This window comes from Phaethon lepturus, unplaced genomic scaffold (assembly GCF_000687285.1).
Source record: "Phaethon lepturus isolate BGI_N335 unplaced genomic scaffold, ASM68728v1 scaffold48844, whole genome shotgun sequence".
In the NCBI taxonomy this organism is placed as follows: Eukaryota; Metazoa; Chordata; class Aves; order Phaethontiformes; family Phaethontidae; genus Phaethon; species Phaethon lepturus.
In genome coordinates, this window is record NW_010534975.1 from 2,056 (window position 1) to 15,156 (window position 13,101).

At 39.7% G+C, this 13,101-nt stretch overlaps 1 protein-coding gene across 1 annotated transcript in view; it reads left to right on the forward strand.

The window, feature by feature from the left end:
- Nucleotides 1-10,882, forward strand: part of LOC104619692 (UPF0505 protein C16orf62-like) — a 12,443-nt gene extending 1,561 nt beyond the window's left edge. Inside the window, exons 2-5 of the mRNA XM_010285658.1 lie at nt 847-1,012; nt 2,785-2,903; nt 9,857-10,003; nt 10,574-10,882. Coding sequence (XP_010283960.1) covers nt 847-1,012; nt 2,785-2,903; nt 9,857-10,003; nt 10,574-10,672 — 531 coding nt within the window. The 3' untranslated portion in view covers nt 10,673-10,882. The remainder of the gene's footprint in view (nt 1-846; nt 1,013-2,784; nt 2,904-9,856; nt 10,004-10,573) is intronic.
- The last annotated feature ends 2,219 nt before the right edge of the window (nt 10,883-13,101 follow it).

Sequence of the window (13,101 nt, forward strand, 5' to 3'; positions counted from 1 at the left end):
CTGCTGTCCACTGGCTGCGGAAGGAGGGCTTTGACGGAAGGCTGCGCCAGAACCGCGTGCTGCGCGGAGGAATTGCTCGCGTCGTTCACAGATGATTGAAAGAGGGAGTCCAACCTCTCAGATTCAGTAATGAAGAAGAACTTGCAATGAGATACCAGGATTCAGAAATTAGTTTCCATAATTTTTTCTCCTGTTTACTTCTCAGGATAGATGATCAGAAGGAAATGTCCCCAGTGGACTGTGGTTTGTCCTTCCCATGTTGGTACCGTTGCAGCAACTGCCAGCTTGAAATAAGCTGGGTGCTTATTAAAAACTCACAGCTTATGTAAAGCAGATGTCTTTATATTCCTTTTATATTAAAGGATTGTTGATTGTCTGTAACCTTGACTCTTCCCAGTGTAGGTGTTCTTCTGAAACTAATAATTACATGAGTAATATACTTGTTTCTATAGCTTACTGACATTATTTTAATTAAAAAAAAAAATCTACCCAGTGTGTTTAATTTTAGAGGCCTTAGCTGTTAAGAACCTGACAATTAATTTTGTACTACTCCCCCATGTCTAGAAAACAAAGCATTTCAAAGTTTGTCTGTGGAGGCTGCCTAGATCAAGTTTATGATTATGGGTCAAATGGGCATTTTAGAAGGAAACTGGAACAATCATTTTTAAAAGGATTTGCAGGTAGAACACTTAAGAAGAGGAGTTGTCAGCTTTAATTATATTGTAGTTTTTGCTTTTATAGAACTAATACTGTGACTCTAAACCCCTGAATGACCGCAAATAATCCCGCTTTTGTTTGGGGGTTGTTATATTATTGTTTTTGACCTATCTTTTTTCTTTTCTATAGGACCATCCAGAACAAGGAGTGTTGTTTCTTGTGCGAGGATTACTAAATGTGATCCAGGATTACACTTGGGAGGATAACAACGATGACAAGGTCAGGATTTATACTCATGTTTTGCATCTGCTGTCTGCAATGACTCAAGAAGCATATATCTACCATGTAGATAAAGGTAATACATAAGGGTGGCTCTGGATCCTTGCGTTCCACCATGCGATTTGTAGTATTGTGTTATCACTGTACCTAGTTAATGAAGGTCAATGGTAGTAGTCAATCTTACAGAATGGATTATTTTCGTGTGTAGGTCCAGATATTGTAACTTAAAATAATCACAGGAGGTGGCTCCTGACCAGATGTACAGTCTGTTCTTTAAAGTGAATCTGTGCAGAGTGGTTTACTTAGTTTGTTCCTGGTAGTATTGATGCAAATACTTAGAACTGTGAACTTTTCAAGTAAATACTAGAACTGTAAACGTATGGAGGGTTTTCTTTTGATCTAAAGTATCAGCTTGATTTATAGTTATCGTTGGTGTTATATTCACATTTATTAACAACTCCAGTTTTCAGAATGTAATGCATAGTCTTCGTTATTTAAATAATGTATTTGCTGCTCTGAAAGCAGGCTTTCAGTTATGGAAATTGTGGTGTTAACTTACAAAAATCTTCAAAATAGCTGGAAAAAAATTCTAAAGATTTTACATTTTATAAAATGGTTGTAGTCTTTTTATAAGATTTTTATATGCTCTGAAATTCGAGTCTTTGCCTTCTGATCATAGAGAAAGTATTAATCGAGTCTTTTCAAACATGCTGGCAAGATTAGTTCGTCTGAGAGGCCAGGCTAGTTTGGCCTTCTCTTTCCGATGTGCAGGGCTTTTACAAAGAGGCAGGCTGGAATATATTCTGCAGTTCTTTGGGGAATAGTCTGTTGGTTACCAACCATGACAAAATATCTTTTGCAGTTAACAGCACAGAAAATAGTTGTCAGTTGAACAACTACTGTATAGTAAATCTGCTGTTTAAATTCTGTAAGGAAACATGGTTTAGCTGCTTTTTCTTTCATTCCATTTTTTTATATGACCAAAATAACTGCATCATCCCAAGATGAGAAATTTAAGTTAATTAGTTTTCAATGGAGAGAAGCATAGAAATATAAATTAGTAATTTTCCCCCTGTAGTTGGACGATGGTTGGGGGTTTTTTTTGCCCTTAGGTGGACCATGTACCTTAGCTTCTTAAAATGAAGTTTACTTGAGAACACAGGATTACCTTTTATCCTATGTGCTCTCTGATTTACCTGGAATACACTTAAACTTACAAATTTCTTGTAACTTCTTAGTAAAACATGATAAATAAATGAGGCTGAAACATGTTTAAACTCACATATAAACTCTAAAATCTTCAAGCGCTCTCTCCCTCCAAAAAATCCTTCAAGGCCTTTGAAATAGAAAATATATTTTTCTGAATTTCTCTCTGACTTTGAGGTAATCAAGGTTTTGTTTTAGGAAAAAAAAAAATTAAAATGCAGTTTCCTTTGAAAATCTCATTGTTTTCACATGAACTGTTTGGTGCTGTCCTGCTGCCATTGAAGATGATGGCCATACTCTTCCAAACTGATGAGAACAGGGAGTCTGTGGAAAAAATAAAAATTGACATTTTATGTTGCTTTGCATTTATGTCTAGCAGATATTTTGGAACCTGGCTGCATCCAGGAATACAGGACTAGCTTAAAGCTAGAAAATTCTTTTTAGTGTTTTGTTCCTAAAATCAAGAGGACATAGTAGGCAACCAAGCAGTAGGCACTTAAACAGGATTGTTCTGTTTGTGTTTCATGGAGGAGGGTCGTTGTATGACTTCCAAATCTGGTCTTCTATAAATAGCTGGTGTTATCAGTAGCAAACAAGTGCCTAGCTCTTTAGCCAGACCTAAGCTTGAATTCATCTCTGCAGTTGATTCCAATGATACCCTGTATGGTGGAGACTCCAAGTTCCTGGCCGAAATTAATAAACTATGTGAAACAGTGATAGCACAGATCCTGGATCATCTGAAAAGCCTTGGAAAAGAAGAGGTATGTTCTTATGCAGCTTGATGCAATACAAAACCAAAATTACTTTGGAGTTGAATAAATGGACTGCCTTCTTCACCAGGCATTGGTCTTTTAGAAAGCTCCAGCAACCTTACAAGAGTAAATCAGGTAATTTTACTTGTTTAAAAGGTGAGTCAATCATGTAGGCAGGCTCGTGGTGGAAAGACCTAATGATGTGAAAGAGATCATGTAGCAATTATAATATAGTTTTAAGATGCAGGCTAAAATTACCTCCTTAGCTGTGTGCTGTACATTGACGGTCTGGTAGAACCGACAAGCAGGAGAAGCTACTCTGGCATACTCAGTGGTATCGATCGTGGCGGTGCACCAAAGGATGCGATTCTGCCGCAGTACAGAATGGCAGTTGCAGACCAGCATAGCAAGGTTAGAGTTAGCTTTAAATCAACTAGCTTGAGTCCTGGTGTAGTCTGGTTATGGAAATACGATGCTTGGTGTGGGACAACTTTTTTTCTTAGGAGAGTCTTTCTGCCTGTAATAACCTCTGTGATGCTGGTATTGCAATTATTGGCCTAAGCTAGAGAATTGGAGGCAGTGCCACTGTCGCTCCTTTGATTGCAGTATAGTTACACCTAGAACCTGCTCCATGTCCGTCCCTCCTGTTGTTTCCTCCTGGCTGACAACTTTCTCTCTCTGCAAATAAACTGTTTTTTCCTGCCAGATAAGTTAACAGTAGCCTGAAGCGTCCAATTCTGCAATGGGCAAAGTGAGAATTCACAGCTAGTCTGTTACTGGGTAAAATACAATGGAAGGCACCTTTAACTGGTAGAAGTTTTGGATCCCACACACTAGGATGAAGTCAGGAGAGAAGTGCAGAGGGAGGTAAAAGGTGTTCTGGCTTTACCCTGTTTTTAGTACAGGGCTATGTTTGTTCAATATAAAAGAAAGAAAACTCTAGGCAGCTTATTGGATTTCTTGATTGGAGTTCAGAGGCTCTGAGGCTTAATGGATTGTGTGTGAAAGGCAGGTGACTAATGTTTTATTACTGAAATAATGAGAACTTACTGTTCTGCTAATGTACCTGTTTCTGAGCTTGGACCCCTCCACAGCTTTCTAATCACCCCTTACTTAAATGCTGTATATTGATAGAAGTGTTGTGGCTTATAGACTGAAATGGGAGGGCAGGGGATGATTAATTTGATGGAATTTTTTAGATAGCCTGTTTGCACAGTAGCCTGCAGTGTTTGCCAATACAGGATGTGTTAAGTGATACATGTTTGGAGGACACTATACTAAGTCTAGCCTTTTCTCTGCTTTTGCTATCCTGTTTATTCTTCCTTGAGCAATTGCAGAGATGTAAGATGAATAAAATCCTTTGCTCAAATGCCTCTACATCATTGTACGCATCACCACAGTGAATAGCAGTTCTTTTTTAGAAAACAACCATTCTTGTACAGCTAGGAATGTCGAAGTGGGTATTGGAAGGAGATTTCGAACAGTTTCCAGGACTGAGAGTTGTATATTGAGGATTTTTTACATCTGACTCCTATATGGAGCATGTTCCTATATGGGAACGTTTGTAGGGCTTGAAATCTGTGTTTTCTGAAAGGCTTGCGCTTTTTTCCCTGCTTTCAATACTTTGAGTAATGAGATCCTGTGTTGTTTCACTGAAGCAGTTATTATATAGAAAACTGGATTTAAAGCTAAGCAGCATGGATATAGGTCCTTTGCCTCTGTGGCCTGGGATTTACTGCTCTGTCCATCCTTATTTACAAAGGGGGAGCATTTATTTTGCTTTGTTGAGTAAAAGTCCTTGAGAGATTTAGATAAAAATTGTTTTGTAAGTATGAACAGTTTTTTGAGAAAGCTGTTGTTCCTGAGGAAATAAAGGCTATGAGAATGTTGTTGGAGACCTTCATTTGTGCTAAAGTAGAACTGATCATAAAATCACTGCGGTATTTGGATTGCTTCAGTGTTGGTGACCTTTTATTAATCATCTGCTTGACTGCTTATTTAAATGAAGAAGCCTCTGATGATACTGGGGTTTTATTGGTTCATTTCCTTTAAAAGCTATAAAGGAAAATAAATTTTTCTTACAATAAAATGCTTTCACCAAAATGGCAATTTGGAAGAGAACAATGCATCTTATGTTAACACAGCATGGTCTTTTTGCAATATTAGAGAATGCTGAGTTTATGTTACAGTGTTTGAATGGCAATTTTCAGTTCTGTACAGGTCTCTAAAGTTCAAGCTGTTTCTGGTCATGAGAGCATGTATCAGTGAATCCTCTCTGCCGTTGTGTGGGTGGAAGACTAATCTTATGCTCCAGGTTTCTTAGAAATGTAAATATCTTGCCTCTTGCTACTCAGTGATAAATGTCCAGATGGAGTATGTTGTATTCAAACACCACTTTTGATCCAAAACATTAGGAGCATGTTGTTGTGTCCTTGGCAGTGCTACCTTAGAATGGCAGTCTTGCTTGTGTACTATATGATAGATACTGGACTTTTTATAGTAAATATAAAAAATGGAGCAGTAGAAAGCAATTCCTGGGTATGCTCGTGAGGCTTCTGCTTTCAACACCACAGACTTTTATTTTATATAAACTCTTAAAACTTCATTTGGTTTCACATGTGTTTGAATACTGAACTACAGGCAGAGTTGGACATAGTTCTCATTTGTGTGGGTGTGTTTTAAGTTGAGAAGAGGTTGCTCATCCTGAAGGATTTTGTGTCGTTGGCCAGGATTTTCTAAAGGTGGTTAAACATTTCATTCCCTGTTGGGAGTAGCGAGGCAAGGGAATTTACCTGCTGCAGTTTCCAGAAGATGTTGCAGCTGGTGAAGGTGCCTGTTTTGGCATGCTTGCAGCTTACCTGCTGATGGCTCAGCAAAAGGATGGGTACGCTGCAATGAGGAGCTGTGGCTGGTAAGCGCATATTGACTCCGCTTCTTTGTCTCAGAGTTAGCAAGTCGTAACTCCCAGATTAATCCTTTTATTACACCATTGTCTCTGGCATGCTGGCGGAGTTTAAGGACTAGAAATAGTTTGATTTGGAATGTTGTTTCTGCATGTTTGTCAGATACTTGGTAAATGGTGGAAACCAAAATAAATAAATTGGGATTCTGCTGATGGCCTACAGCAGGATTACTGAGTATGGCTTTGGAAAGTATGGTCTAGTCTTCCATGAACCACAAGTTCCACATGGAGCACATCTTTGTTGGATGAATTTTAGAGGGAAATCAAACTGATGTGTGCAGCACTATGAATATTGAAAGCTTTAAAAATAGGTTAAGGACTCATTACAAGAAGGACTTAGAGTTGCTGGAGCGTGTCCAAAGAAGGGCAGTGAAGCTGGTGAGGGTCTGGAGAACAAGTCTTATGAGGAGCAGCTGAAGGAACTGGGGTTGTTCAGTCTGGAGAAGAGGAGGCTGAGGGGAGATCTCATCGCTCTCTACAACTACCTGAAAGGGGGTTGTAGTGAGGTGGGTGTTGGTCTCTTCTCCCAAATAACCAGCGATAGGACGAGAGGAGATGGCCTCAAGTTGCACCAGGGGAGGTTTAGACTAGGTATTAGGAGAAATTTCTTTACCGAGAGAGTGGTCAAGCATTGGAACAGGCTGCCCAGGGAGGTGGTGGAGTCACCATCACTGGAGGCGTTCAAAAAACATGTGGACGTGGCACTTTGGGACATGGTTTAGGGGGCATGGTAGTGTTGGGTTAATGGTTGTACTTGATGATCTTGAAGGTCTTTTCCAACCTTAATGATTCTGTGACTCTGAAATAAGAGATGAACCTACCATGGTGCCAGTATAGAGCTAGGAGTAAAATGTTTCAACCTGCCTTAACTAAAAGGTGTGTTACTGCACCCTAAAGCCAGCAGAAGCTGTCAGTGTGACTCTGAGTACTCTAGAGGAGGTTCTGGTTTGCTCTTTCAAGGATTGTATCTGAAAGAAAGCACTTTCTCTTCTGACCATCTCAGTGTGCTAGAGGAGTGGTGAAATAAGGCATATGTATCCTCTTGTGTGGTATGAGCTCCCAGCTCCACCTTAGTTCTTGGTGTTTTCTTTTCTCAAATCATTGTTTCCTTTTATTATAAATGAACTCGATTTAGCTGCCATTGGTGCTAGGTGCTTCATTTATTCCACGTTAGGACAGTTGTGTAATGAGAGAGTTGAGAACCTGGTCTGTCCCATGCAGCTCATGATCTTTTCCAGTGAACTAACAGGTGTTAAAATGTTCCCAAAAGGCTTCATGTGAGAGCTTTTAGGGGAAGGCAAAGCTGTCATGGCTTTCTTTAGGAATATCTAGATTTGGATCACAAGGATGTAACCACTAGCATCACAGTAGTGCTGTAAATAATTTTGGGCTAGATAGTTCACATAATACTAGCAAACAGATGCTGTATCAGCATGGAGACTCAGCCTAGACCGATTATATTTAGTACCTTGGAGGAGCCTTACAGCCCATGCTGAGCTCTGTGCTGCCGCGGATGGACTGTTAACAAGTATCTGAGCCGGTTATTTTAAAGCCCTGCATGGGAGCAGCAGCAAGCTAGATGCACCTTCAGAGAAGCAACCTATGTAAATGCACAAATGCTTTTCTGACAGAAGGCTTGAAGCACCCTTACGGCATAGGTGTCTGGCAAAAGTCACTGGACGGCAGGAATGAATGTTTGAATTGCTAGCCAGAGTTTTTGTGAAATGCAAAGGTACGTGGTCCATTGTGTGAAAGGTCCAATTTTTTTCTGTTACGCTATATGAAATTTGAACGTTGCTCTGCGCTTTTGTGGAAGGGTTAGGACACCAGGGGGTCACGTTCTGGGATGATGTAGCTTGTTCTTTGTTTCATTGTCATCAGCGTTATTCCAAAGATTATGGGACATGCGCTGCCTGGAAGGTTGGCAATCCTTTTTGGTGTGGGAATTGCTAGTCTCGTGATGTATGTGGTTGCCAAATAGTTGAGCTGTTGCTTTCTCCTTGCTGCCTGTGACTACATCCTGTGAGTTAGCGTGCCACCCACAATTCAAGCTCACTTAGCTTGATATAACATAGATGTTCCCCCCGGGTTGGAGGTCGGTGCCATGTTACACAAACATTCCTGTTCGTCACCATGTGAAGCATTGTGTGACTCTTCTTGTTCGTTGTCAGGGATGGTGGAATGTACTGCATACCCAAGCCTGCCTCTGTCTTCACTTTGCATTGTGTAACTGATGAATAGATGCCAAAATCCTGCCTGTTATACCTACCCCAAAACAATGAGAGTTAGTGTGCAGCTCATTCTTCTAGCTTCTTAACGTGTTTCTAGATCCTTTTTGAAGTATGTATGTTTTAAACTAGACAAAATGTCATCCTTATTTTAAAGAATGGATTTTGTATTTACATTGATATGCCTGGAAAACTTCACTAGTTGACACTCAGACTGGAGCACTGCTGCTTTTGCATTCTGCCCAATAATTAAACTGTCGCACTTCTTGTGAGGCAACTTCCAAGCAATTCCCAGGAACCTCTTTGAAGTTTGTATTCAGGAGAAGACAGACAGGCATTAGATGGTCAATGCGAAAAAAAAATTATAGGTAATAGAGGTTATTGTGTTAATCCAGGGTACATGGTGATGTGGCAGGATGCCTTGTGAATAATGTAGCAAAACATGGACTAGCTGGCTGTACCTTGTATCTGTTTTTCCCTGAAGGATGTTAGTCCTATAAGAGAGATACTACAGTAATATTTAAGCATAACTACTTTCCCTTTTATTGTCTTTTTGAGTTGTAAAAGTTAAAGTGCTCTTTAATACTACTGGACTAGATGGATCAATTGCATTTCTCAATGCTTCCAAATGGTGGTTGTAGCTTTAGCCTATAAACAGGTTTTGGAGCTCTTGGGATGGAAATTGCTGATGTAGATAACTGTTACAGGAAGAGCTGTTTTCTTTGTCATTTCATATAATGATTTAGTGCTTAGGGAACTTGTCCTGGAGCTTTGAGCAGCTCTATTAGCTGTATATTAGCTAAGTATATTAGCTACCCTAGCATGTATTGAACTGCGAGGGCTGAAGTATTAAGTTCATTAATTGAGGTGCCCAGCTGACAGTTCTAACTACTACTCTGCTGCTGTGGTTTCCGTGTAAGATGGAGCTAGGCTTTTATCAGTGGTCTTCCTTGAGCAAAAAACAAAGGACAGCTGCAGCAAAGAAGTATAAACAAATACTACATCTCAGATGCATCCAATAATAATTCATCCTTTTAGCTTTTTAAAACTTATTCTGTAGGAATAGGCATAATCTGCAATAGCGTTTTAATTACTTCTGTTTTCCACTCACAGGGTGCTAGCACCCTGATTTGGGGTAAGCTTAGCGCAGGATTGTCTGCGTCCCAGAACCCTTCCGTAGAGGCTAAGAGCATAGTGCTCCTCCATGGTAGATTACCGTGAAGCAGGCGTCCTCCTCAAGGTCCCTCCTCAGCAATTTTAGGGAAAGTAGCTGCAAATATGTTGGTATCACCAAAGTTTCAGTGAAAGAATAGCAGGGAAAAAACCACCTTTGGTTAAATAAATAGAAGTAGAATAGACTGCTGGAAAAAGCCGGAACGCATTAGTCTAGATTTATGATAGTGGTCTCTCCAAAAAATATACAGGCATGGTGGCATAAGTGCAAGGCTGGTTGGTGGGAATGTGATTTCTATGCAATTGTAGGGAGTCTTGTGTTAAAAATGTGTCAGAGCCCCATACTGTGCTATGCCAATGTGAGGGTTTTTTCTTTACAGCAGCTTAGGTTGATCCGTGACTATGACTATCACTACTTTTGCGTTCTGAATGAAACGTGGAAACTATGCCTGTATTCTTGCATCTAATTGTTGCTGTGTAATACAGAGCGAGTATCTGCCCCTTGCACTTCTGAGAGTTCAGAGAATCTGGCAAGGTTATGCTGGCTATTTTGAGATGACTACATGGTAATATAGGAATTTATTTTTTTTTCATTGTAGACCCTGAAGCGTCAGAGCCAGCTGGCACTCTATTTCTTTAACACTATTCTAGCTCATGGGGATCTACGAAACAACAAACTAAACCAGCTTTCAGTCAATCTCTGGAATCTTGCTCAGAAACATGGCTTTGCTGACACCAAGACTATGGTAAGGAAAAAAGATAATGCAGAGAAATTTTAGTTCTTAAGATTTTTTTCAACTCCTCCTTTGGGAAGAGGTAACATTTTCTTGATCTGAGTAACCCTAATCTCTTTACAAGTTGCTCTCTTAACAACAACAACAAAAAAATCTTAAAAACCCCAACTTTATTGCTTAAATGCTTTTTAATGAATAAGCAGCTACTGTTACTTCAAATGGTCTTTATCTTTCTAGCACTTCTAAATGTATTTTCCACATTAAGGAACCTGGAAATGTTGGGTGCTGTAACTTTTTCAGTACAGAAAACTATCTGTAAGAGAAATACAGCATTTTTATTTAGTGGAGGAACTGCATGGTTTAAGCTGGGGAAGTGGGCATTCTAGAGCCTTTAAGAAAGATACACATGATAATGAGCTCTGGAGTGAGAAAAGGAAGTGCTCCTGTAGCTAGTGAAATTCAGGGAAAATCTTGAGAGTGCCTATTAAAATAAACACCTTCACATAGATTAAATGATGGCCTATGAAATGAGAAAAGACGAAGACACTAAAAATCTCAAAATATCTTTCTTTTCATGCCCAGGTGAAAACGCTAGAATACATCAAGCGGCGAAGCAAACAACCTGAAATGAGCCACTTCGCAGACTTGGCCCTTCGGCTTCCTCTGCAGTCCAGGACCTGATGAACGCCTCTTTTCCAAGGAGTCACCTGTCCAAGAGCATGTAGGCGAGGCGAAAAATCACTGATCTAGATTCTGACTGGAGGAGTTCAGTGTATTTTTATTTTACTTAGTGTGACAGATTTACTTGGGACACAGGTAAAAGCAAAACTGTTCTGAGTGCAATAATTTAACCTGAATTTCTGTTTCCAGTTTTACCACTATATTCTTATTTTAAATGCCGATTTAGATTTAGTAAAGGGTATTCTGAACCTTTATGGTTGCAAAAGCCTTTCAAAATCTAATCTGTTGGCATTTTAGCAACACAGGAAGAAGATAATCTGCACGGATCAATTCATAGCCTCCAAACTTCATCCCACTTGCAGAACAGTCTTTTTTCCTGTGTAGAAAGCAGCATTTCAATATAATAATCCTACTAAGTTGTCTTTCTGCTTTGGGATGCTGCCAACATTTGTTTGGTCAGTTCCAGTAAAAGAGAAAAATGGCTGAGGTGTTACTGTTCTAATATCTACAATACATTTTCACAGACATGTTTATGCTTTCATTTTAGTTCAGTGGTATTTTGTAAAATGGAAGGAGTCTTTAAGTGTTGTCTGCAAAGGAAAATGGAAATGTATGCAAAGTACTCTATATTCGCAAAGTACACTGTAACTGAATAAAACAATTTGCAGTTCATCTCTTTGTTCTGGGCGAGTTTCTTTGCGTATACAAATTTATCACCTTACCCTTGTGGAATTTAGTTACATGTGCTGCTATTACACCTCATAAATTTCACTCTCACCACTTCTGTTCCACGGTGAGGAACCATGTCGAGACCTTGCATCTATTGCTGCTATTGGTTAGTGGTAAGTATTTTAATGAGCTAAATCTTTGTATGGATATTGAGACACATTTTTTGCACAAAAATGTTTTATTTTGTCAAGGCTAAACAAGTCATCAGTTTTGCTAGAACCATGTATTTAAGGAGTTAGCAAGCTGATAATAAATACCACCCAAATTATTAAACCATTCTTGTTGCATGTTTTTCATCTCCTCAGTCATTATTGAAGCTGGCTACATCTAAAATATGTATTTTGTGTTAAGGTTGTAAAGAACTGAACAAGGACCCTTTGGTCCTGGTACAGACTATACATGTAAGTTGAGTACAGCTGCAGGAATACAAAACAATTATGAAGTTGTATCAGCTTGATACAGAACCTTTCCAACCTTTAGTACATAGCTATTTTAATTATACTGACTTTCCTTAAATAATTCTGTGTAAAGTACACACAGATAATGAAATGATAGCACCACATATGTTACCGTGTCCCACTTTTAATCTAGCTTTCCTTCTCGCTGCAGCTGCACAAAACAGCTCTCAACAGCACGTAGATGATTCTTCCTGTTGGGCTTGGAAACATAAACCACGAACTGGTAAGTGGGATTAAACTCCAATCTCTCTAAACCACCAAGTGGGTCACACTCAGCAGCTGTAGTATGGCAGAAATTGCCCTCCGGGGGCAAATGTACTGCTCTAAACCCAGCGTGGCGTTGTTCCAGATTCTGTACAACAGAAACTCTTACCGCAGGCTTGCAAGTGTCCCAACTGCTTCTGTTCCCCATACAGGCACCAATTTTTGCCTGTTGTCTTTTGAGCACAGTATAACTTTGGTTTCTTTATTGATGTAAGACCACCATGAAAAATGCTTTCAAATGTTTTACTGCTGTTTTTATTAATGCAAAAATAGCTCAACGACAGGCAGAAAGCTCTGGTTAGTTATCAGGAGCAAACTCTAAACATATAGCTTAAAAGCTAACACAGCCACTCTAATAAACTGCTTTTGGCTTACTTCCACGTTAGAGCAAAATTAGTTTTAGTTAAAGCACTTTACATTATAGACCTCCTCTTTCTTCTGTAGATAGCAAATACACAGGCCAGACCAAGTTGCGCTGCTTAAAAAAAGCTGACAGTTTTTTTCCCCAGGAACGTGTCTTGTTTTTTGAACGATGACGTTTTCATGCCCTCAGTATTATAAACAGCAAGGTGCCAGGCCATCCACAAAGCTATAGTCAAGCGACACGCTGATAACACGTTATGCAATTCTAGATAGAAAAAAGAGTCCTTACCCAAAGGCACGGCTAGGACTAGTATCGCCTTCAGCATCTTCATCAGTGGCAGTGAAGACCACTTACTACCCACCCAAGACTGGCTCTGCAGTCACTGATGGGGACATGCTGTCCCTCTCCTCCTAAAGTCACTAACTGCCATTTTCCTACCTGTTCCTTTAACTCTTCTTTTTTTTGCCAGGCAAGTAGCTGAGGGCCTGAATTAAGCATTTGTCTTAAATCAGAAGAGAAAACAGAACCTCCACAACCTGAATTTAAGTAAAGCAACAGCTGAAGCCTAGAAGGGCTGACCGAAGCCAGTTGCTGAGCTTTGAGGGCACTGGTGC